We start from the raw sequence: 26836 nt of genomic DNA, 5'->3' as shown, positions 1-26836 counted from the left end.
TTTTCTACCTAGGTTCTATTCTAGGCTCGGAGATCTTCAGGAACGCACCGGTGTCTCCCATGCACAAAGTTTTTTGAGCTCGTCCCGGGATTTTTACTATCCCCGACCTTGTGCTAAAAAGCAAGCAGCCATCTACCAGGGGGCTCTTAACATACCTACTCCTACTTCGATTACCAATCTACAATGCACAGCTCTCCTCTCGCACGCTTCTGCAGAACATTATGAAGATCTGTCAGGCATGCAGACTCTCACGATTTTTCCTTCCCTGTAGTGGCTGGTAATAGGTTGTTAATCATTGGCATTACAAACACCCAATAATTGGGTGTTTACAATGCCAATGACACACTAGTAACATAATTTTTTTTTTGTTATAAAATCATTATTTTATCAATATAATCCCGGATGGTTTTCTTTTATATTTTATATCTAATGGTTAGCGAAAAATCATCGCATTTAAATAGGGCATGGAAAAACATATCCTGCGACGTGCCGCCGAGGCGTAGATGTTAAACCTCATGGGTCTGTCTTACACTGGCAACCACGTCCTTCAGACCGGACCACGGCATTTCGGAAAAAGCTTTGATACTAAAACTAGAATTAGGTGGATATGTTTAGTAATAGTTGGCTTTTTTTTCTTTTTACGTTGTGTTAATGTGTACACGTTCATACACAGAATACGCATCCATTTACCTCATCCGAGACACCTGATCCAGGGTTCGACCTGTTGGATGGAAAACCCGCTATAAAAACGAATGGGTGTGCTGGAATTATTTCAACATGGAACTATTTTATACCGTTTTTAATTTTGGTTTAATAAAATTGTTTTGTTTAGTGTAGAAAGGCTGTCTTATTACTGAAACACAGAATATTATTCTGAACTTCTTTACTTGAAAGTTTATTTGGCATACTTTTACACATACTAACAACAAGGATTGTAGTTGAACACATAATGACAAAAATGTTGAAATAATACTGCTGTAAACGATGGTAGTGTGAAACCGTAACATTTGGCTACCTAGGTTTATCACGAATCGTTTGTTATTGTATCAATGGCTGAATAATAATTAATTTGACGTCCTGAAAAAATTTTTGAAGCATTAAATTTTTTTGTCGGTGAAGGAATTGTTGGGAAGGAAGGGTCTTTAAAACCCTAAAAAAAAATAAGCCAGAAACGCCAAGCAGATTTCCCACTTGATGGTAAGTGGAAAACCATCACCAATATACATATAAATAGATATAAACAGAGGAATACTTTACAGGGCATGCAAAAAGCACGTCCTGCAACATGCCGCCCTGTGTCAAACAGATTTAGCAATCTTTATAAACGGGCCATATATATCCATATTCCGTACTAATATTAGAAATACAAACATGTGTCTGTGTATTAGCTCAATCTCTGCACTAATCTTGACAAATTTTGGCATTTAATAGGTACTTTTTATTCCATCAACACTTATTTTTTTTTTTTTTTTTAAATTGCTACCGGATTTGCAAGTATGTAAGAGACAGACAAAATAGGTAACCGCGGGAGTTTTAAAAAACATAAAAAAAAATAAACGACCCCGGCACAAGTCAAGTCCTTTTATTTGATACCCATATTGAGGGAATAGTGTAAAGAAAATATAATCCGCCATTTTAAGGCGGCGGCCATCTTGGCTCGATTTTTAACAAACATAGCTAGCATAGCATAGCTATGAACACTCTCGAGTAATTCACCTTTTAAACAAAAAAAAAGTCAAATCGGTTCATCTGTTCGTAAAATACAATCCCTCAGACAGAAACACACATACACACACGGACACGTCAAACTTATAACACCCCGTCGTTTCGGTTAATACAAACGAACAAACGCGGGCCTAGTTGATGGAACAACTTGTTACCTTTATTTATTGTTTTATTATTAATTTATTTATGAAATAAAACAAAATAGTTAGTATAAAAGCACCGCATAGGTTTGTCGTCGGTGCCTATCTGCAACGATTACCTTAGGTGTTTCATTAGAAGAATAAAAACCAGCTGTCAGAAAAACATACTGCTACATTGTAGAACAATAGGAACTAAGTAAGCGTGTAAATTGAAATCTTTTATAGTATAAACTATTATATATTAGATACAAAGAGCCAGCCAACTAACTTCGCTAAAATATTCTTACAGATTACGCTTAATGTTTCTAATATTTACTTTTTGGATCAACGCCTTCCTCAATTGCTTTGAGTATTAGTCACCATAATAAAGGCTTTTTAATAAGAGGTGTTATTTTTATATTCAAAGAAAAATGGCAATTTCTGAGATCGATGATCAAAGTGTCGTATGCCCTCAATAGCTTTACGAATTCCATCTTCGAGGTCTTGAATCGACGCTGGGTGGTTGGCGTAGTCCTTATCTTTGGCGTGGCTCCAACGAAAAAGTCGCAACATGTTCAAACCAAATCACAAGATCTCGGTGGCCAATTATTGTGATTATCTAAAATTTTCACAATTTTTATAGTGAATTTTTATAATTTCAATGCGTTGTTGAAGCGTCTATCGTTCCATTTTAATGGCCTAGTATACCTGTCATATATCAGAAAATAACACCTCAAATTGGAAAACCATTAATTATATCTAGGACTGGGTGGGTAGGTGGTAGTAGGTGGTCAAATTAAAGCGTTGAAACACACAGACTCTTTAGCTTTATAGATGTAGTCGGTAGGTAACTTTGTAATGCTACGTTATGTGATACATTTAACGTGTGCAATAATACTAAATTTACGAGAGTTTACGAGGGAACGACCGCGTCCTGTAGTTTTATTGTCACGGATACGACCAGGTGACACAGAGTAATAAATTGGCTTATGCGATAAGTTCCTCATTCCAAGGTATGAAATACAACCGTACTTGATCAGCATAGTGGACTATGGCCAAAACCCTTCTTACTCTGAGAGGAAACCCGCGTCCTGTAGTGGAAGGTTATAATCTTATGTTACAGTTATAATTGCCGGAGCAATGATTTTTCACTAAGGTTGGTTTTCCCGAAAACTATCTTCTGTAAAAAGAAAAACACTTAGGGCATACAGGGAACACGTCCACAAACTAACGCCCTGTGTCCATCAACCTGATACGTAGGTGTTTAGCCTTATGTGCCTAATAAACCAGTAATCACGCCGTAGAGACCGGAATACAGAATTGTAAGAATGCTGCTTAGCGGCATAGGTGGTCTGGGAGAGATTGCTTTAGCGATAAGACCGCCTTTGCGCGCAAATTGTTTATTTTAAGTTTTTTATACTGGTAGTTTGTTTCTTCTCTGTTTTATTAAACGTGTGCAACAAAGTTTTATAAACAAACAAAAAGCATTCGATTTATGCAAAAACGGGCAGTAAAATCATTCTTGTCTACAAGATAATAAGACGTGTCTTATAGACAATAATGATCCAACAACAAACCAACACAAACTAGTACCAATAATTGCTAAATAGGAAATAAATTGGCGGTAGCTTCCCCGGACGAGCTCTGTCACAAAATATTTCTTCTCTTTCTAAAGATTTTCTTTTACAGTTAACTTGTAAACTAATAGTATAAAGACAATTTCATAATAATCTCAACTATTTCTTCAGCAAAGGTTTAAGATTTTCATCGCTCTACTCTATCTATATGAAAGCTGAAACTAAATTTATAATCCTCCATCCTAAAACGTTGAATGCAATCTACGTAAAACTTAGTTCAGTCGAAACTTTCAAAGGAAGTGCACGAAATATTAATATTAAATTCGGAATGTCTTGTGTCATCTGTTATTACAAATTACTCTGTGCAGAGTCTCGTCTGCGTCGACACCTGCGGCACTCTTTATTAAACTAGTGTAATTTCCCGACGCTACCGTCATGGGGCGTGCTTCTTCTGATGGCGATTCCAAGCTTTAAAAACCTGCTAATAGCAGGTTTGTTTTCCCTTTTTCATACTTCTTAAAAGAGGTCATAAACACTATGTGTTTACTCATTGAGCATACAATTACTATAGTTAACCTTACAAACATGCTAATATGGGTTATGGGAAAGCGCTTTATTTTTGCTTACTTTTGAGTAGAATATTAAATTATATCTATATTTAGAGGCTGTTGCCTGCATTCTTCGTCCGCGTTTATTACGGTTCTTTACCAATTCTGTGGGAACGTAGCTTATGTTAACTAAGTAGGTACTACGTCCTTTTATCAACTAAGACTATGCCAAAAATCAAGTTGATTGGTTGCTTAGTTTGGGACTGAAGAAAGGACAAACAATCAAACACGCTTTCGCATTTGTTATATTAGTACCTTTTGATATATAAAATAGTGCTATCTTTTTTATTATTTCCCTAATAAGAGTACAAACACTATGTGTTTACTCATTAGGCACATAAACACTACGTTTTTCTTACGTTTAACATTTCAGCAGAACCGCGTCTATGTCAAAATCTGGACAAAAAATTAATAATAAAAAAAATATAAATATATATTAAAAATCATCTAATCTATCTTCATTAAAATGGTGTTATACTATTTCACTTGAAGACTACAAATTTAATTTAAACTAAGCGAGCGAGCGGTTCATGTAACCCGCGATCAGTCGGCCCAACCTTTCCAAGTGAGCCTAATGCTTTCCCCACATCTGGCGACTACACGTGAGACACTAAATGTAGCGTGCACCTCACGAGTGCCTAATGCACCGCATACATGCAATCCGAACTGCGAACTTTATGAGATATGGCGGCTGGCCTTTCGACAATTGAATTGGAGACGTCGGCAACTTTGCCCCGAATCGAATTGAAACTTCCTACTTCGGCAATGGTTTTGGGGAATAAATTTTTCCTTTTGTTCTCCAATGTTGGAAACTCCTCGAGTATGTAGGTTAGCGGAGTCAATTTTGCGGTAAAAACTTGATATCTATATTTTCCTTGATATGTGGAAGAAGGTTTTAGTTTTGTCAGTTCTCAACTTCGCGTTCGAAGTTTCGAAATGCTAAACTTTCCTGAAATATTACATTGCCTACCTACCGAACTTTATGCTGGAACTCACTGTTTGTTACCACTCTATGACCCTTGACTTATACAGAGGGAAGTATAAAACTTAGTTTTTATCGATAAAGTTTTCTCTTTTCGGCAATCACACCTGTACCCTTAGTTAGAGTATGCTTATTGCGATAACGTCGATCGTTTTCGTAAGTTTTAGTAAGTAAGTAAATCTTACTACGATGAAGCGACATTGCTATACTTCTTCGGGACAGACCAAATGAATCGGGGACTATAAAAAATAAAGGTTAAAACGTAGCGGCTCAACTGCATTTTTGTTCTGCGTCTCCACCGGGTGTCAACGTAACATCACTTTTGAAGAATTATGAATTTATGAAAATCAGATCAGTGGTTCGGTGATAGCTTAGCGTTTAAAACTTCAGCCTCCATTTTGGATCTCTGGGACGCAGTTCTTAAGCTTTCGAAGTTATGTGCGTCGCTTTAATTGTGAGGTTTCCCACATCTTGGGAATACCTGCATGCCTGGTGACATTTTTCCATAAATTTCTCAAAGGCTCAATGTGAATTATACTCATCCGTACTTGGCAAGCGTTGTGGACTACGGCCTTCGTCCTTTTCATATTGAAAGGAGACTGCTCCGTAATAAGTTGGACATTGAGAAGATTAGATGGAATTCTTTTGAGTGAAATAAAACTCGTAATCGCAGATATGTTCTGTGTTTTTTAAAGCACGAAGCAGTGAGCGTTTTACAAAAGTAACATATTAAATCTACGGCACGAAGCATGAAGTGTAAGATGAGAAATATTGTATTGTTATGCAGTATTTGATTTCGTAATTTTTTTACTTAACTCTAACTAACAAAATAACATTTTTGATTAAATTACAAAGATTTTAAAGTTATAAAGATCATTTTTAAGCGTGTCTTCTTATTTATAAAACTTACAAAAGCAAGAAGCCCACATTACATAACAAACTTAGCCAGGTGTCGGTTTCATGCATAAATTAATTAAACCAATATTTTCCGCTCAGTTCCTACGTTTTTTTGTATTTTTTGCTGACTGACTGCACTGTCGCCTGCTTGTAGGTAAGTGATGCTTCAGTCCTGCAGATAGTAACGGGCTAACCTGTTAGGTAACCAGTTATATTAAACCCCTAATCCGTTCCCATGCGACATCGTACCGGAACGCTAAATCACTAAGCGGTACGTCTTTGTCGGCTACTAACTAGCCACGGAGGAAGCCTCCCACCAGACCAGACCCAAATTGTCCCTGCCGGGGATCGAACTCGGTACCTTCCGCTTAAATCCACAGCGCTTACCGTTACGCTAGAAATTCCTTACGTATATTACATATATGTAACATACGTAAGACAAAATGAAAAGTATAAACAGCATACGTCGTTCATATATGGCGATAAAGTTTATAAATGGAACGCTATCTATGTGCCCATCTGGTGGAAGCCCATTCATTCGCACGATGCCAAAATATAACTGGAAGCAATATTCATTAAAACTGCGGTGTGGGCTGCACTTTACAGAAAACTAATCGACCAACCCGGAACAAGTGGGGACATGTTTTAGAATATTGGCGGATATAGACGTTATGCTATGTGTGGTTGGGAATAGTTATTACTTTATTAATATCGCTCGGGCATTCACTCTCGAATAAATTTCTTATGTTTTTTCATTCCACTATTAGTAATATTGGTGATAGCCCAGTGGGTTCTTCGACTTCACTTTCGACGGGCCGAGTTCGAATCCCAGCACGCCCATTTTTAAACAATTCTAATATCTTATGAAATTCGGCTTAATTTACTATATTCCGCGAAAATAAATGTTGACTTTACAATGAATTAAGTAGTTAACTATTCATTGTAAAGTCGATATCTCTTGAGGATGTTTTCGTAGCGAAACGTGCGTAGAGGGTACATTGTGGAAGATCTTTTTCGTGTGGAGTATAAGAATTGAAGAAATTATGAATTACACCATGCAGATTCTCCTGCTTTTCGCGGATATATTGCAAAATATACTTGTTTAACTACGATAGCTTCGTAATGAAAATAACTTTACTATTTATTATTAAAAATTTTTTCGACTTTATCTTTTTACTTGACAAGACAAAATAGCTTTCACGTTTCAAAAGATTCTTTACCAGCCATTTACAATTTCAAAATAGGTTTTACTCTATAATTGAACATTATTATAAACCTAAGAATGCTAGTCAACAATACTTATAGCAAGTTAAGCTTAATTTTCATAATATATCATGGAATTCCGCAAAGTAACGCCTGCTTCTATCCAATAATTAAAATAACACTTGCTTGCGTGAGGAAACCTGCATGCCTGAGAGTTTTCCATAATGTTCGCTAAGGTGTACGGAGTCCACCAATCCGCACTGGGCCAGTGTGGTGGACTACTTAACCCCTTCTCATTGTGGGAGGAGACCCTTGCCCTGTAGTGGGGGTTACAAGGGGTTGATATGATGATGATAATGATAAGTAATAGCTCTCGACTGCTCTCACCATGGTAAGTTATTATGTGTATGAAAAAGTCACAAAGACAATGCTAAAGGTGTTGCAATTTATATCATATGTTCAGAGGTTTACAGCTTAGACCCTACATAATTTTTCAGTGCGGGTTGACATCGGTTTTTATAATATTAATAAATTATTTAATTTAAGGTCATTTTGGTGGGATGAACATCAATGTTTTTCAGTGTCTGGGTGTTCATCTGTATATCATAAGTATTTCTGTATATTATTCATAACAAACTATTCATCAGTGATCCTAAAGCGGTCATAACCCAGTGGGTAGGACTTCGACACCCTTTTCGGGGGAGCGAGTTCGAATTTTTTGTAAGTTATGTGCGTTTCTAACAATTTAAATATCATTTTAACGGTGAAGGAAAAAATTGTAAGAAAACTTGCATGCCTCAGAGTTCTCCAAAATCTTCTCAAGGGCCGTTCTTGTCTACCAATCCGCACTGGGCCAACCTTTGGTGGACTTCACGACCAAACCCTTCTTATGTAGTAGTATGTAGTGAGCCAGTTATGGTTTGATAATGAACACTTCTATACACACCACAGTTTATATATATATATATATATTATCGTTATATTTATTTAGATATATATATAATATATATATTTTATTTATATATTAGTATAATTTTAAATATTATTTATTGCACCACCTACCTCTTTTCCATGTTTTTTCCTTTTACGCCATTGGTTGCCTGGAAGAAATCGCTATGTAGCGATAAGGCCACCAAATTGTACTCTTTTGATATGTATTTATATCTCTGTAACTACTTTTTTCTTTGGTGTACAATAAAAGTGTATTCATTCATTCAAGTGTATTCACAGAACGTTCTATAACAAAACTTTAAATTAAGAAGAATAAGGTACAATTTGGATGAAAGTTTATTTATTTAAACTACTTAAAAGGCCGTAATAGTTGTAAGGGAGAGGCTAGTAGGTGCAGTTAGGTAAATAAAAGGCTGCCAGTAGTCCGAAATGCCTGTCTAAACTGGCGACACTATTGTGCCTACTGCATAGACACGTTTTTTGCGCAATAGCCGCAGCAGCACTTTGATATATTTGTGACGCTCCGCCCCGTCGCAACGCTATTACATTGCGTTTGAAATTGAATTTTTGACACTGGAAAATGGTCTCATTGTAACGGAAAAGACCGTCCCTATTATAAAATGAGGGCAACAATTGGAATTTCAGCGATGGCAGCTTACTTAGGACTTCAGCCTTATTTTTGGGAGGACCGCTATAACGGTGAAGAGAAATTGTTCCTGAGAGTTATAAGTAAACTATACCCTTCTCATTCTAAGAGAAGATCCGTGCACTTTACTTGGCCTACCATAATCATCATCTTCTCAACCCATTACCGGCCCACTACGGCAACGGTTAGAGCTACGAGAAGGACTTAATGCCATAGTCCGCCACGCTGGCACACTTCGGCTTGGTGGGCTCATAATGGGTTGCCTCTGATGATGATGATAAACGTTCGGCTCTACCATAAGCGTAGAAATAGCTTGCATCCCGCTAATGTACAATACTTTTTTTTTAAAACTCTTTATTGCATGAAAAATAAAAATGGTTAACAAAAGGCGAACTTAATTGTAAAGCATTTTCTACCAGCCAACCTTGCCCGTACTTTTTAAATCCGAGGAAAATAAGCCAAACATTATAGCCACGACGAAATTATAAATCATTTTACTCTCAATTTCATTCTCTAGTCCGGTCTGGTAGCAGGCTTCGGCCGTGGCTAGTTAGCCCCATACCCACAAAGACGAGCTAAGCGATGTAGCGTTCCGGATATGGTAACGCATAGGTAACCCATAACGAGTACGGATTTAATGTAACTGCCATATCCCTAACAGACTCCCCACATCTTAGACTCCCTCATCATTTAACAGCAGGTGAGATTGCAGTCAGAGGAATAAAATAAGATATATTTAAAAATGATCACCAAATAAATAAAAACTCTGGGCTTATAAATTATTAGATAGAAAACTGTTTATTTTGTATTCGTTCATATATATAAACCGAATATCCCTTTTGTCGTGAATTTCCGCTTCATCTAGTTCTGGGAAAACCGTAGTCCGTGGTCGCATAGACGTATAACCGGGTAGGCCTGATACGAACGTTTGAACCTGTGTAAGGGAAAAAGTGAACTTTAAATTACTACCCATTGACATCTTGGAGATGTCTCTTAAAAAGTTCAAAGTTTGTATTAAACGTAAGCTTATAGAAAAGTCCTATTATAGTATAAAGGACTACGTAATCGATAAAAAAGCTTGGGTGTGAATCATTGCTCTAACCAGGCTGCTCTTCTAATAACTTTAAATGACATTGTGAAATGGTGATAACAAAAAAAAACACCCAGATAAGTTTTTTGTGGGCTTCTTCTTAGCCCAGGACGCGTTTGGAACCCTCGTAGCTTTAGTTTTAACTTTACGCATGTGGTTATCGCCATCATCTCATTACCGTGTAATTCTTATGTACGAATCAAAAGTGACTTGACTTTACTTCTTTCTTATCTACGCTTTCATATAACTGCGAAAGAAAATCTGAAAAACGATTATACTAATTACTTAATAACGATTTTTTTAAATAAATATAAATAAATATATTGATATTGATTTGACAGTACCATATGGCCATCTAGGATCATCATCTCATTACCGGCCCAATACAAGCCACTGGTCTCCTCCAACAATGAGAACGGTTGAGGCCATAAACCTCCACGCTGGCCCAGTGCGGATTGGCGGACACAACACACATTTGAGAACATTATGGAGAACTCTCAGGCAGGCAAGTTTCCTTACGATGTTTTTTTACCTTCACCGTTGAAGTGATATTTAATTTGTTAGAAACGCACATAACTCACAAAAAATTCTAACTCGCTCCCCCGAAAGGGATGTCGAAGTCCTATACACTTGGCTATGACCGCTTTAGGATCACTGATGAATAGTTTTTTTTATAAATAATATACAGAAATACTTATGATATACAGATGAACACCCAGATGAACACTCATCCCACAAACATGGCCTACGACTTAGAAAGCAGGGTCACTGGCACGGTGCCCCTTAATAAATAATAAATAAACATACTACGACAATATACACATCGCCATCCAGCCCCAAAGTAAGCGTAGCTTGTGTTATGGGCACTAAGATGACGGGTACTCGCACCTTTTGATTAACCGCTCTGAAATTTTGAAGCAATTTCAGCGATGAAAGCTTTTCAGTCGTATGCGATATTTGATACAACCGGAGCGCACGGTGAAACTGAAAATAGGAAATATAGGGTAAGGATACCTGTTACCAACCTCCTTCATTAGTTTTTAACTTAAAATTACAATATTCTATCTATTATTTTAACTTAACTATTGGTATATTTATTACTTCTAAACTAATATAATAAAGATTTTAGTTAAAAAAAATATCCTTTTTTTTCGAAGAGTACGAAGCAGCGAGGGACCGCTAATCCTTATACTTAATAAATGCGAAAGTGTATTTTTTTGTATGTTTTCTTTGTTCTTCCTTCACGCTTTAATTAAGCAACCAATCAGCTTGTTTTTTTGCGCATTTTATATGATCCAAGGATATTAAAAGAAGAATTTCAAATGTTTTTTTTTTATTTCAAGTATCAGTCTACGAGTCTTTACGTTTCTTAACTTTATGATCCGCTGAATCGGTCGTAAATGTAAACAGCGCCTAACGTCGTAAGTATGTATAAGTGAAAAAATTCGTTCAACGTATTTTAATCTATGAATCGCCTAAATCACTTGGCAACCAGTTAAGGTTTAGTGAAAAAGGGCATTAGGTGTACATTTATACGGTGACTTACCCTATCTAAAAGACACCATGTGTCTTTATAGTTCTGCTGGAACACTATTGGAGTCAGCACGGCCGCGTAGAAGGCCGTCTCTCTGTCTAGCAAGTCCTCACCCTCGGACATGCCGTGCACTGTCGCTCTGAACTTGTGCAAAAACTCTGTGTTGGAATGATCCTTGTCAAAGCTGAAAATAAGGTAATTTAATACTTCACATTTCCTCGATGTTTTAATGCAGCAGTCACATGTATATTTAATTATTACTAATATTATAATTCTAAAAATATTATAATTGCCTGGTCTAGTGGTTAGCATGTTCAACTAAGGATTATATAAATAAACTAGCGGACCCCAGCGCCATCTGTCGGGCTGATTTGTGTATCTAAACCATCCAGGGTGCCACCCAAACGCATACCGAAAAATTCATTCAAATCGGTCAGGCCGTTTAGAAGAAGAAGAAGGAGTTCAGTGACATACACACGCACACAAGAAATATATATATATATATATATATATATAAATTAATAATAAATAAATATACTATGACAATAAAAACATCGTCATCTAGCACCAAAGTAACCGTAGCTTGTGTTATGGGTACTTCTTGACGTTTCAAAAGTGCTTGTATTAGGCCTACTTGAAATAAATGAATTTTGAATTTTAGTTGATTGATGAATGTTTTTATTCACAATATACGTAAATAATTATAATGTACAGATAAACACCCAGGCACTGAAAAACATTCATATTCATAGCACAAACATTGTCCAGTTTTGGGAATGGAACCCCCAGCCTTGGACTCGCAGGGTCGCTGCCCACTGCGCCAATCGGCCGTCGCGTCGGAAAGTATTGTATTATAGAAGTAGTGTATTCCTAAGTGTGTTTCAGTAGTCAGCCTTCCTCAATAATACAGGAAAAATTACACAACGAGCAAATAGTGAGAAATTTTAACAAAAGGACATTAAAAATAAAATTTATAATTATGGCATGCAAGTATGTTAATAGTGGTGCTATGTATATATGTATAAGGGGTGTGTAGTGAATGTATGCAAAGTAATGTGTAATATGGTAGGTGTGCATGTTTGACATCAAAAGTAAAATTTATAATTATAACATGCAAGTATGTGTATAGTGGTGTTTTGTATATGTATGCATGAAGGTTGTGTAGTAAATATATGCAAGAGAGTGAGTGATTATGTGCGAAACCTTATAGATAAATTGCTTTAAGAAGTTCCTCAGTTTGGTCATACGACATTTTAAGAAGGTAATCTTTAACCGTTTTTTTACAAACGCTTAATTTTAGTGGATAAATATTGAGTGCATTGTTTATTTTATTGTATAACTTGGACCCAACAATATAGTACTGATTACCAGCAAGAGTTATTCTCTATAATTAAAATGAGCAGACATTTTGCTTCCTTTGTGTCTCTTCAGTATGGTAATGATTTATGCTTCCGTAAAATTATCGTTGAAATAAAAATGGCCTTACTGTCAGTACCAAACTATCCCTGTACAATAGTTCCGTGCTTAACCAATATGGCTTTCCTGACATAATTTTTGTAGTATGGAAGAACCTACTCCACCCCAAGCCATTACAGTAGGAAAAAATTGATTGTACCAAAGCATAGTACACCGTTTTAAGAGTATGAAAGTCAAATACACGTCTCAGTTGTTTAAATATAAAATTTAACTTCCGAGTCGTAGATAAAGTAGCGTCGATTTGTCGGTGCCAACTCAGTGTACAATCAATTACAACTCCCAAATATTTAGCACTATTTGAAAGAGCAAAATGTTTGGAATTAGGCTGTATGGAAGAATAAATCTGCTTCTTTTGATTTAACATTTTTGCAGGGTGATTGCTTATGAAATATACTTATGCACTCTTCAACAGTTTTTCGATAATCCGTTAAACGTTGTATAATAACTTACTTTGAAATCAAATTAGAAAATACCTACTCATTCATTGTCAGGTTTTTTTCCGGATTAAAATTTCAACACTATCTGAACCCCATTTAAAACAACTTGCCAACCATCAGTTTGTTTCAATTCAAAGGCACCAGTCTCTTTTCATTTCAGTTCACACAAAGCTACTGGGATCTGTTAGTTAAAATGTCATCTTTTGAAAATTCGGGTCACGTTATGACGCCAGTATTAAGGCGGTTATGAGTAGCTCGCCGACCCTTATTTTATCTACTGTAAGAAAAAAGAAAAGCTACTCCATACGAGAGGTACACTCGAATTGTTTTTTTTTAAGCTGGACGATTGCAACAGCAATAAAGTCTTCGATCAAAAATGTACTAGATATACAAAATCTAGCAGAAAATTTACCAGTTTTTGTGTAGTTTAGAATACTTACTTTCTTACTAATATTATATATGCGTGTGTTTGTTTGTTAGTTCTTTGTTTACGCCCTAACTAAGCTAACAATAAATTTGAGTTTTGGCATACACTGTTACTTGAAAGGGCGGAGGGTAACATAAGCTGCTTGTTATCCCAGGAAAAAAAAGGTACGTAAACGTAACGTGCTAACCTGCTAAGTGTATGGCAGTCACATTAAAGCCATGGTCTTAAACGATTTCTACGCGACCAGAACGCTAAATCCTTTTGCGGCACGTTTTTGTCGGTAGGGTGGTAACTAGCCACTGCTGTAGCCTCACACCAGACAAAAAAACATAGAACCATACGATTCGACATCGCGGACCTGTCACGATAGTAAGGTCTCTCGTGATTGTTTGTTATAAAAATAGTTAATAGTGAAGTTCAATCAAGTTGTAAAGCAGAGAATATGTTAAAAGCTATTAATACATAGGAATTCGGTGCAAAAACTGGTAGTTATTATGTAAAATTGTGGCTAAAGGTTTTCTACGCGACCAGAACGCTGAAACCTTTTGCGGCAAGTCTTTGTCGGTAGCGTGGTAACCAACCATTGCCGTAGCCTCCCACCAGGCAAAATATCAAAGAACTAGTTGAAGGTTTAGCTTGCTACTTCCAACTAGTCCTACTCAAGTCTCGATTAGAACTCACTATGGCAGTATAGCGTGGAATCTCTTATTGATATCTCGTGTCGTGGGACGCACGCGCAAGCAGGCCTCGTCGTATACCGCTGGTTTTCTCGCATTGCGGTATATCCAGTTTCCCTCCTGTGAAAACTCGAAGTCCGCTTCATCCAAATCCGCAGTGTTGGAGGGACACTTTAATAATGTAAAATCGTAAGTGGGGCTATTTATACGTTTGTTCGGTACGTTCGGCTCAACCACTGCTGCGACGTTGAAGATATTTAGTTTAGCTTGACGTTTAGAAGACTATATTATACTTTTTAACTCGGCTAAGCGCCTCAGCACGGCTAGCATGACCAGGAGACAATTTTCTCCCCGGGGATTGGACAAAAAATTATCTTCTTCCACAGCTTTATCAACTCTCATAGCATTGGCGCACAAGTGGAAATAATATCCAAATTTTATATGTGTAAAAATAAACGGGGGTAAACTTATTCTATTCCGTGTTCCCGTGCTTTACCAGGTGGACATGTTAATTATATCCCTGGTCTGGGGATATAATCGGGGGATATAATTTTTGTCACCTGCCCACGCTTCAGGAGAGTTTAGCTATTCGATAATACGGTCGTACTTCGTCGGTCTTGGGAAAAGGTTAGTATTGTTGACTACTGGGTGCTAAATGTGAGATTTTCTACCCACGTATACTTATTGCGTGAAAGTAACTGCGAAAAATATGGTATCGAAATAGCGACATCTAGTGTCAGTCAGATTTCGCAGTAATAAGTAACTCACTAGATGGCTCTTCTTCGATACTATATAAATCGTTATTAACTTTGTCACCCTCATAGGTTTACAGTTTTTAGTATCTACGTTTACACTTACTTCTAACTACACAACGCCGCATAGTTAATAAATCTTTTTCTATTAAAATACCAAAACTCATTCGTTCTAAAGTACCGCTTGATCTTTTTGATTTTTTTTGGTAAAATAATAATTAAAGCCCGCCAGGAGTAGTGGTATAATCTCTAAACACCCAGTCCTGACCAGACTAGAACCGTGCCCATCAGTGGTACAACCAGAGACGGATCTACGAAAGTCTCAAACGTGCTCTGGTTTATTAAAAAGCTTACTTAGATCTCTAATAGGGTGGCCATTTATAAAAAAGTTTCTTCAACTTACAATTAATAGTACCCAAAGCAAGACATGGCACAACCTTGACTCCATGCTTGCTGTTTTATCTTATACATCGTAGTTTTTTAGATTGTGATGCATTTTTCATACTATAAATTCAAACGATAAAAAATATACCAAACATAAATTGAGCGAAAGCTTGACAATACCTGACAAACATGTGTCAGAAGTGAAGTAATTCTGGCTATATAGATAAATAATGGTAGTACTTAATTAGTATAGTGTTAGTTCTCTAGAGCTCTTTGTGACAGCTCGTCCGGGGAAGTTCTACCGCCATGTTTATTTCTGCCTCAAAGCAGCATTTTTGCAATTGTAATTCAAGGTATTTGAATTTATTTCAAATGTAACAAAATTGTTTGTATTCCAGTCTAAAGGTGGTTGCTTCAAGTTGATGGACATAGGGCGACAGGTTGCCGGACATGGTACTGGTATGGCCTGCGAAATAATGCTCTGCGATACTAAACGATTTTTTTTCCACTCACAGTCAGGTCAGTCATTATTATTATCTACTATAAAAAAACAATCAAACTAATAGCTAAACAGGCCAAAAGAGCGGATCCAGCCCAGTGTGTTAATAATGGAGGTCAGAGTTTAAGTTTAGAAAAACAAGAAGAAGAAGAAACACTTTATTGCACGTATAACATAAGGTAAAGAAACAGTAAGGAGTATACAGTACACAATGTAGACATGCAAAGGCGGCCTTATTGCTGCAAGCAATCTCTTACAGGTAACCTTTGTAGATATGACTTACAGCAAGAGAACGGGATAGTGCCAAGAGGGTTGATACTTATACATAAATACCAAAATGTAAAGATACAAATACATAGATAATTTAAATAAATATATGTAATATATAAATATAAAATATACATAATATATATAAATATATAACAAACATAATATATATAAGTTTAGTTTAATAAATAAATAAATATACTACGACAATACACACATCGCCATCTAGTCCCAAAGTAAGCGTAGCTTGTGTTATGGGTGCTAAGATAACTGATGAATAATATTTATGAATAATATACATAAATACTTATAATGTATAGATAAACATCCAGACAATGAAAAATATTCATGTTCATTACACAGATATTGTCCATTTGTGGGAATCGAACCCACGGCCTTAGACTCAGAAAGCAGGGTCGCTACCCACTGCGCCAATTTGCCGTCATATCCTGGTCACACTGTATAATTACATAAAAAGGGTATGTTGGAATCTATTTTAATATCACGAATGCGAAAGTGTGTTTATGCTTAGTTAGGACGTAAAGTAAAGACCTTGGTCTTTACTTTACGTACGTACGGTTGCTTAGTTAGGACGTAAAGTAAAGACCAAGGTTTTTACTTTACGTCCGTACTAAGCAACCAATTGAATTCATGTTTGGTATAGAGTTAGTTCATAGGATGGAGAGTAACAAAGGTTATACCAGGCAAACCCATGGGATCTATTTACACCGTTTAAAACACGGTCAAAGAACGCGGGCAAGCTAGTAAGGTAAATAAGCTGTTGCCAAAACTTAGTGTAGTTTTCGAAGATTTGTTACTATTTAACAATGTTTTAGTTTCATCATCAAATCAACCGGCCCACTGCAGGGCACGTGTCTCTTCCCACAATGAGAAGAGGTGATGGCCGCCCACCACGCTGGCACACTGAGGATTGGTGGACTCCACCCATCTTTGAGAACATTATGAAGAAGTCTCAGGCACGCAGGTTTCCTCACGATTTTTCCCTTCACCTTCCCGATCCTTGGATTGGAGCAATCAAATAAATTAATATCAATTATTTTTCCAAAACCCTATGAAAATGTAGCTCAAGCATGCTCAGAATAATAAAATAAGAATGACAGAATGATAAGATGCGAATGAGGAAGAGATTATAATTATTATTTACAATGAAATGCTTTTAATTAGATTTTAAATATATGTTAATATATTATCATAATCTTATGTGATTTAAACTATTGCAAGCCGAAATGGCAGAATATGTTAAAGCTCTGTTTTATCTAAACCCAAATAAAAAAAAAAACTCCAGAAAAACTAGACTATTCAATGGCTTTCGTTAGAACCAAACTCAGATAGTTACCAGCCAGATGTAAGCTGTAGTTAGTTTGAAAACTTATGTACATATTTTTTGTCATATCAACAACATTTCAGCACTATAGCAAATAAATATCGTGATTATTGATTTGTGTGACGTATTAGATTAATCTTTTAAGTTTATTTTTTTGTTATTTTTCCCTTCACCGTTAGAGCAAGTGATATTTAATAACTTAAAACGCACATAACTAAGAAAAATTACGGGTGCGTGCTGGGAGTCGAATTCGACCTCCCATAAGCTAAGTCAATCTCCAACCCACTGGGCTATCACCGCTTCACAGATTCTTGGTTTCAGTTTGCTAATGTCGAAATCGAATCACATACATGTAACCGCGTGTTACTTACTCTATTTACGTCAAAGTGTCATAAAAGCTTGCCTTCCTCACGAGTATTAGGAATAAGTGAATTGAACTAACTTTTGACGTGTCGGGACATGGAGGGACGCATCGGGACGGTTAGTTAGCTAATCCAACTAAGTTAACTTGGATACTGGAGTTAACAGTCATGAGGTGTCGGGGCGACTTGGTAATTTTACCGCGTAGGCCTAATTTTGATTTCATATTTCATCATTCATCATTCATTATTATCATTTGACGGCCGATTGTCGCAGTGACAGCGACCCTGCTTTCTGAGTCCAAGGCTCTGGGTTCGATTCCCGCAACTGCAAAATGTTTGAGTGATGAACATGAATGTTCATCAGTGCTGGGTGTTCTTCTTTATATTATAAGTATTTATGTATATTATTCATAAAAATATTCATCAATCATCTTAGTACCCATAACACAAGCTACTTCTACTTTGGGGCTAAATGGCGATATTTATTTATTATGATGATTCGACGATCGACTCATTATTGCACGGCATAGGTAGGGAACAAAAATTGTATCTCTCGATTAAATAAATAAATATATTACGGACAATACACACATCGCCACCTAGGCCCAAATTAAGCGTAGCGTGTCGGTACTTAAATGACTGAGAAATAATAAACATAAATATTAATAATATACAGATAAATACCCAGACACTGAAAAACATTCATATATATCAAATTTCAAGGGATAAAACTTGTCAAAGCACGGCAGCAAGGAAAAGTTGAATTTATCTGGTAAAAATATATTTAGATCTAGTTTTAATGATTAGTGCTTTGTAGAAAAAGGACTATACTTATATTTTGTTACATACATAGAGACACATCAAACTTATAACACTAGGGGAAAAACACTTAAATAAATACAATAAAAAAACGTTGAAAATTATCATTGTTTAGATTTCATTTAATAAAATACCAGACGCAATAAAACCTCCATTATACTTTTAATGATACCTTTTATAAGTATAATAAATTAAATTTCCAAAGATTTTCCTTTTTCTAAAGATGGAAAACTTTGGAGAAATAATTTTTTGTCATATCCATCATCCTTGCAAACCCAAACCCATCAGTACTGTTTTCTGCCGACGTAATGCTGAAAATCTGGAAATATTATGAAAAGTTAGGATTTTTTTTTATTTAGTAAATATGTAACAGAAGAAAAGCCAAAAGGTTTAGGCTCATTGATTTAGTGCTGATTGCTAGAGTTCACATGTCTTTCGAAAGGTATCCTCATTTTGTTTATAGATTAGCTGTTACGCGCAACAGTTCTACGTCCGAGTTTATTAAGGTTTTTACAAATTCCGAGGGACAAAAGTAGCCCGTGCTACTCTCTGTCGTTTAAAGTAACTCAAGTCGATTGGATGCTTTTTTAGGACTTAACATAATTGGTCATTTATAGTATTAGTAAGGATATCACTTGCTTTAACATCGTTTCAGCACATGATATTTTTTTACATTGTCAGGGTTTAAGTTTACGCATGCTAAGATTAGAATTTGGAAATATATTTTCAAAGATTTAACAAAATAAAATTTTTATAACTCACCAAGAAAAAGGTGACTACAATAATTAAAGTAAATTGTTCAAACATGTTAATATGGAATATGGATGCACGCTAGAGTAAATAATTGTAAAATAAATTATCACTTGTTCGCAATTTTACTTCATTTACTACGGTTATTTAACCGTGAACAGAAGACACGTGTAGAAATAATAATTAAATAAACTAACCTATGACTGCACGCGACTTCCACATGGACAATGAACTAAGATCTTATTTCGTAATAGGATTCGAGGATTTAAAAGCTTTCCAGTCCAAATTATTTTTTAATTTGAGTATAAGTAAATCACTAAAAAGGGGGTTTTCAGCATCTTTGAAATGATGGCATATTTATACTATGAATAGTTATCTTAAAGACCACTGCATCTTTGAAATGGTGGCATATTTAATCTTTGAGAAATAAACTTGAACACCTAACCTAACTTAACCTAAAAATACAAAACCTCAAAAGACGTAACCTAAAGCTTTCTCAATAATTTCCTGAAGGACCATTACTCATAAGCGCTCCCTGAGAGAAACAGCAAAAAGCAGTGGACGATTACACCCAAACCAATGGGCAAAACAGCTCAGACTAGCGAATCGGAAAAGAACTCAAAATTGTTCAACCTCAAAACATAATCTCAAAGAACCTTAAGAAACCTGACCCTGACGTTTTCTCGGTAATTTCCCAAAGGATCACATAATAATCAGGATCGGCGGAGCTTGCCCAGACGCGTGCCAAAATTGATCAAAAACATAACCTCTAAAAAAAAACAAACTAACCTTAAATATATAGTTAGTTTAGTAATAATAGATAGTTTGAATCCTAGAGACGGACATAACATAATTAGATCCCAGGAATACGGGCTTAATTGCAGATAAAGTAAAACAGTTAATCTCAAACATAGTTCGCACTTTGCAATATACACGTGGTAACGCGAATATTATTATGCGTTCACCATTTAAATTAATTCGACACACTTACATTTAATGTCGTAAGAATTCCCTTATTAGAAGCGAGTTCCTTAGTATGTTTTTTTTGTCCTTCATTCACGCAACAACGACGTGATTTTTCATAAAGCTATTAAATTAACACTTTCACTGTCCACTGGAACACATATGACTCGGGATACATGCGCATATAAATTACTGGGACGTTCTGAAATCACAATATTTTATGAATATATAGATAAAGTCGTAACTGCCTCGTTGGTCTAGTTGGGAGCATGTTTGATTACGGAATTACGAGGTCCTTACTTCGATTCCACAAATTCAAGTTGGTCCAAAAATTGTTGGTGAATAGTAATGTAAACTAAATGTTAGAACGATCTACCTCCGCCATTTCGAGACATCAGCTTTGTCAGTGCCTACCGTCCAAACATCACGTCTGGCTTCACGGAAGATCAGCGCAGGGTATTAACAGACCCTCCAGGGGGCTGCTCTTGCTTCTAGCCTCTTCAGTTGCTTACTTGTTTATTGCCAATGATCGGCTCAACCATTGAACCGACCTTAATGAAATTTGCCACAAGTGTCGCTTGCGTCCTGGGAAAGGACAAAGGATAACATTAACCGCGAAAGGCCGAAAAACCGCTTAACTTATGAGTCTGGTGAAATTTTGCATGAAAATTGTTGGGATACATTTTAACCCGGAAAAATAAAGGGTTCCTGCGGGATTTTTAAAACTCAAAATAAAAGCGGACAAAGTAGCGGGCAAAAGCTAGCACTGAATAAAATCGCCAAGATTCCCAGACTTAAAAAAAACGCTTCTTTTCCTCGGATATCGAATAGATAATTAACCAAATTTGGTCAAAAATTCTACTTGTGATTTTTCCTCTTCTTTGTAGTAGCAGTGGACAATACCTTATTGCGTGTTAAAGCGACACTTTATTACATTCTAATAAAACATGAAACCAGAATGGACATTTTGAAGAATTTAATATCCCTTGTACTTGAAAGACGGAGCATTGCAGACGTCCGTCTTACATCTGCTATCAACGTCATACAAAACGCCTTAGAGTCGGGGTGACCAAACTCGGACTGGTTTTGGGACGTAGATGTAATCCAAACTAATATTATAAAATCTACAGTCCTTTTTTGTTTATTTTTCTTTAATCCACGGTATTTGTAAAATCCTTAATAAAGTCTATTAATATACGAGTAATAATCAGAGATAGCCTTTAGTCAGTTTGTTAATTCTTGGATCCTTGGATTGGAGAAATCCAATAAATTAATATCAATTATTTTTCCAAACCCCTATGAAAATGTAGCTCAAGCATGCTCAGAATAATAAAATAAGAATGACAGAATGATAAGATGCGAATGAGGAAGAGATTATAATTATGATTTACAATGAAATGCTTTTAATTAGATTTTAAATATATGTTAATATATTATCATAATATTATGTGATTTGAACTATTGCAAGCCAAAATGGCAGAATATGTTAAAGCTCTGTTTTATCTAAACCCAAATAAAAAAAAAATAATTCAGAAAAACTAAACTATTCTATGCTTTTCGTTAGAACCAAACTCAGCTTAGCAGATAGTTACCAGCCAGATATAAGCTGTAGTTAGTTTGAAAACTTATGTACATATTTTTTGTCATATCAACAACATTTCAGCACTATAGCAAATAAATATCGTGATCATTGGTTTGTGTGACGTATTAGATTAATCTTTTAAATTTATTTTTTTGTTATTTATCTTTATTAAAAGTATTAGCTTTTACCAGCGTTAGTATTCAGCGTTAATAACGGTTTTTTACAAATCCCGGAGGATCTGTCTGTTTTTCTAGGATAAAAAATAGTCTATGTACTCTTCGTCCTTTCAACTAAATATAGCGAGGATATTACGCCTGAAGCCTTTAAAGTATCCTACTACAGGTTGAGTAAGGAATTCCTTCTGTCAATTCAATTCCGAAAGACTGATGTCTTTCGGAAAAAAGTGTTAGTGAATGCTACTCGTAGAATCACAGTCTTGATCTGCCTACTTTTGATGAAGGTTTTAAATGATAGCCTTCCAGACGCTTCCAAATATAATGCAAAGTTAGTTCGGTAATCCAGTACCTTGATATTTAGAAATTATATTACAAAAACCATTTAACTCCTTAAAAGTTTTTAAAATATGGTCATAGCTTGCAAAAATATTTTTCATTTCGTTTGCCGGTTTTTAAGAATAAAATTCTTGAACAAAGCGCTTCGTAACAAGAGAAGTGTCGGGGAGCAGTTAATAAATAATTTATAAGAAGATCCCGCTTATCTTACTTCGCAGGGTGATTTTTTTCTCGGCTTAGAAGTCAAATTATTTATTTAAACGTGATAAATCAGTTTTAAGGGGTTTTGAGTAGAGACATTTGTAGATTATATGCAAATAACTCGGAGTGTTATTCTCAGTTCATTGATTCAATTAATTCTGAAACTACTACAGTAATTTTAATACTCGTAATATTATCAGAGCTTTAGGACGGTAGATCCGACGGGAAAGAATCAGGCCCAACCGACAATTTAGGCACGGAGGTTAATTACTGCTAATTTCCGAAATCCGGGCTAGTAGGTACTAAGATTTTTTCATAGAAGAACCCAATACGATTCAAGTGCCTTTTTTTTTTTTTTTTTTTTTTGTTTTTTTTTTTTTTTTTTTGTCGTGGTGGAAAAGCTTTATGGCTACCTCTGTCCTTTTGGGCAGGACAGAGGTTATGTGGGACTCGTTTACCCGAACTAAAAACCACCACGGCATGTCCCTCTCGTTGGATTTATTGGACGTCCGGGGAACCCGTTGTACACTTCCCAGACAACGATTCAAGTGCCTGACCCCGATTCGGGGATCGATCCTAGGAAATCTTGTTCTGCAGTTAAACATGCTCACCACTAGTACAACGAGGTAGTTGGTCTAATGGCGAGATCCATATGTATCATCATTATGAAAACTCACTATCACACTACAGGGCACGGGTCTCCGCCCACAATGCGACGGGTATGAGGCTGTAGTCCACCACGCTGGCAAGTGTGGATTGGTGGACTTCACACGCTTTTAAGAACATGATGAACATGAGAGGTAAGGCATGCAGTTTTCCTCGCTATGTTTTCCTGCATCGTCAAATCAAATGGTATTTAATTGCTGATCACTTAGAATAGTGGAAGGTGCGTGCTGGCGTTGGAACCGCAGCATACTTTAATATAATATATATCTTATCTGAATGTGTATTTTGTTGTTTATTTGTTTGCCCTTCCTTAACGATCTCAAGCAACCTATCAACTTCATTTTGGCATAAAGTTAATTGAAATCACGGTACTTTTTATCCCAGGAAAATAAACGGTTCCGACGGGGAAGTAAGAAAACGTAATAAGTACGGACGAAGACAGCGGGAAACAGCTAGTATCTAATTTTTCGTAAACCCGGGTGAATGGGTAACATCTAGTTTATATACATTTTTCACGCGGAGTATCTCTAGTCAAAAGTAAAATAATAGAACGTTTTTTTCGCGTTCAGAACTCAACCTATTTTGTTTATATGCGATGTTTGTATGGAGTGTGTGCTACATATTTTTCTTTGTTTCACGAACACCCTGTTTGCAATCACGCGGACCATCCCGTAGGAAACAGTGGATTACCTTCCAGCTTTATTCGCGGATTGGACTTTCGGGTTAGACCGCGTTATAAACGAAGCGATTTATGTGTTTGAAGTGATAACTGCACATGGGAGGGTAAAGCTTCGTTACGTAACGCGTTACGGGGCCACTCTGTGGCTTCCCTTTCTTTCATATGGCAGCGGTAGACAGATTCAGTTCTAACCCACTGCCCACAGCACTAGCCTTATTTTCAATTCATTTTTATTACAATATTAAATAGTTCAACTCAACTTTGTTTAAGTTATTACTTCTGTCGTGCCTCCCGAGACGAACACGTATTTTAATAAACTTCTAGTCATCAAAGTCATCAGTCAAATATTTCTTTTTTTAAAAAGACACATACTTGGCACTTTTAATGCGTTGATTACGTACAAAATGTCTACATAGCAGTGAGTAGTGATGCCGATAACTACATTCGTAAACTTAAGCTTTAGTTTTAAGTTTAAGTCGCGGGTTCCAAAAGCGCCCGGGTCTAAGAAGAATCCAAGAACAAACTTATCCGGGTGTTCTTTTTATTATCACCATCTCACATTGCCATTTGATAATATTTAAGAAGCAACCTGGTTAGAGCAATTGTTCACACCCAATCTTTTGTATCGCTTATGTATTCCTTTATACAATAATAGGACTTTTGTATAGCTTTCGCTTAATACAATCTTTGGACTTTAGAGACTTCCCCAAGGTATCAACCGGTATTTTTTTGTAAGATTGTATACAATTATCTTTAAATTGTTAAATTGTTAGTATATTTTATATTTTAAATTGATACTATAACAGTTATTGTAAGTGAATGTGAATGTAGCGAAATGGCAAGCAACATATTGCCAAAGTGTAGAGTTTGTGAAGTTATGCCCTATAGAGTTGGGCGTTTAGAGTTGGAAGCTTAGCTCTACATGAGATTAGTTATCTTTTTGACAAAGGGAGTAAGGGACAAAATGGTGCGACCATTTTGGCCTTGGCAATATTTGACATTAAAATGTTTTTTTTTTTGGATTATTATTGACTTCACATCAATTACTAAGTTTCTTGCCGGTTCCTTCTGGCTGTCCCTGTAAACAGATATAATTGAAGTTTAAAAAATGCAATCATGTTGGAATTTAATTACTAACTTCTGAGTTATTAGGTTGTATCACTAAGTGGAGTTAGGTTTAGCTCGTTCTATTTTTGAAACTCGTTCCGCTCACACCTCGGTAGCATCACGTTGTACTATTTGAGTTTACAGAGCGGAGCGGACGGGAGTGGAGTAGAGCCCGCGTACAAATGTTGCATAAATCTGCGGATCAAGAATCTCCGTGAAATTGTTTCGCCTCGGAATGTCTCTATTGTTCCACGAGCGGAGTTATTGTTATATTGTCAAATGTGGGCGTCTCCAAATTATTGCTGAGACGGTTTTCTTTAGAGCGAAAGCGTGAAGATTTGTTCATACGCGTACGTGTCTCGAGTGTTTTTAAGCCCTCTATACACAGTGTTTTTAAAGTAATCACTGACGATCAAAGCAGTTGTCTAACCTGATGGTAAGTGGACAACCATCGCCAACACTCCGCAAGGCATGCAAAGAACGAGTCCTACAAATTACCCCCGGTGTCCGTCAACCTGAAGCGTAGGTGTTAAGCCTCATGTGCCTCTAATTAAACCGGAAACCACGCCCTTCTCTACGAGGCAATATCTCCTCATTTTTCCCCCGATCATGGAGAGATTGATTTGATGAGATTTGACGGCCGATTGGCGCAGTGGGCAGCGACCCTGCTTTCTGAGTCAAGGGCCGTGGGCTCGATTCCCACAGCTGGAAAATGTTTGTGTGATGAACAGGAATCTTTTTCAGTGTCTGGGTGTTTATATGTATTTTATAAGTATTTATGTATATTATTCACAAAGAAATATTCATCAGTCATCTTAGCGCCCATAACACAGGCTACGTGTGTCGTAGTATAAAAAAAAAAAGATACTCCAAGCATAACTCTCTCCATCACCCGTTGAGTGACTCAGAGCCTGACGCCTACAGTTAGTTGTCGGGGTCATAAGTCATCACTCGTAACACACACTTTTCCTAGACAGTCTTCAGGCTTGAGGGATTTCAATCGTAGATCTTGCAGAATTGAATACGGCGGTTTTCTATAGGAATAAATATGATCTCTGTAACTACTTTTTTCTTTGGTGTACAATAAAATTGAATTCTCATCCATTCAAACGTAGCGCCTCTAAACAAAAGTTTTATGAAGTAGTAGAGATTTTTTTGACAGCGCTCGTCCGGGAAAGTGCTACGTCCCTGCTTATTTCCACCGCAAAACAGCATTGTTGCAAATTGCAATGCTGTTTTCCGATCGGGAGGCATGGTGTAATTACAGGAAAATTTTCGGAACGGGGAAGATTTTCCACTTCCCCGTTTTACATCTAGTGCCATATCTGCTTGGTCTGTCAATAATTACTAAAAAAAGAGCAACTTTTCGCAGGGTAACCAAGGTCTACATGAAGTGGGGAATACCTACATGAAGAAGACAAGTTTTTAGTCGGTAGAAATCCCACATAAACAAAATTCTCCCGCAGAGAATCGGGTATCTTTTAAGAAAATTTCACTCCCTCAAAAAAAGGAAGGGTAACCAAGTGCCATGGACTGCAAAGTGCCTGTGTCCATTAAACTGAGGCATAGGTGTTAAGCATCATGAATGCCGGAAGTTGC

General features: G+C 36.5%; 1 protein-coding gene and 1 long non-coding RNA gene across 2 annotated transcripts; both read right to left on the bottom strand.

Moving 5' to 3' along the window:
- Window positions 1–4009: 4009 nt before the first annotated feature.
- Window positions 4010–16013, bottom strand: LOC120625026. Its single transcript, XM_039891936.1, has 6 exons — window positions 15999–16013; window positions 14354–14520; window positions 11345–11516; window positions 10687–10782; window positions 9536–9642; window positions 4010–4148 (listed from the first exon to the last, which is right to left on the bottom strand). Exons 1-6 carry the CDS (start codon window positions 16011–16013, stop codon window positions 4010–4012), a joined length of 696 nt encoding a protein of 231 aa, XP_039747870.1.
- Window positions 16014–18874: 2861 nt separating this feature from the next.
- LOC120625403 lies at window positions 18875–19623 on the bottom strand. The gene is made up of 2 exons (XR_005658800.1): window positions 19540–19623; window positions 18875–19096 (listed from the first exon to the last, which is right to left on the bottom strand). It is a non-coding gene; the product is annotated as an uncharacterized LOC120625403 (long non-coding RNA).
- Between the last annotated feature and the right edge of the window lie 7213 nt (window positions 19624–26836).

The sequence above is a fragment of the Pararge aegeria genome, chromosome 7, assembly GCF_905163445.1.
Source record: "Pararge aegeria chromosome 7, ilParAegt1.1, whole genome shotgun sequence".
Lineage (NCBI taxonomy): Eukaryota > Metazoa > Arthropoda > Insecta > Lepidoptera > Nymphalidae > Pararge > Pararge aegeria.
The sequence above is the reverse complement of the archived record's forward strand: the minus strand, read 5'-3'. Positions and strand labels throughout refer to the sequence as shown.

What these genes read in the sequence shown, in the direction of transcription:
- LOC120625026 (XM_039891936.1), bottom strand. An exon ending in TCAGAGCGGTTAATCAAAAG is followed by an intron (nt 9,643 to 10,686) that starts GTGCGAGTACCC and finishes TCCCTTACACAG; the next exon opens with GTTCAAACGTTCGTATCAGG. An exon ending in CACGACAAAAGGGATATTCG is followed by an intron (nt 4,149 to 9,535) that starts GTTTATATATAT and finishes AGTTAACATAAG; the next exon opens with CTACGTTCCCACAGAATTGG.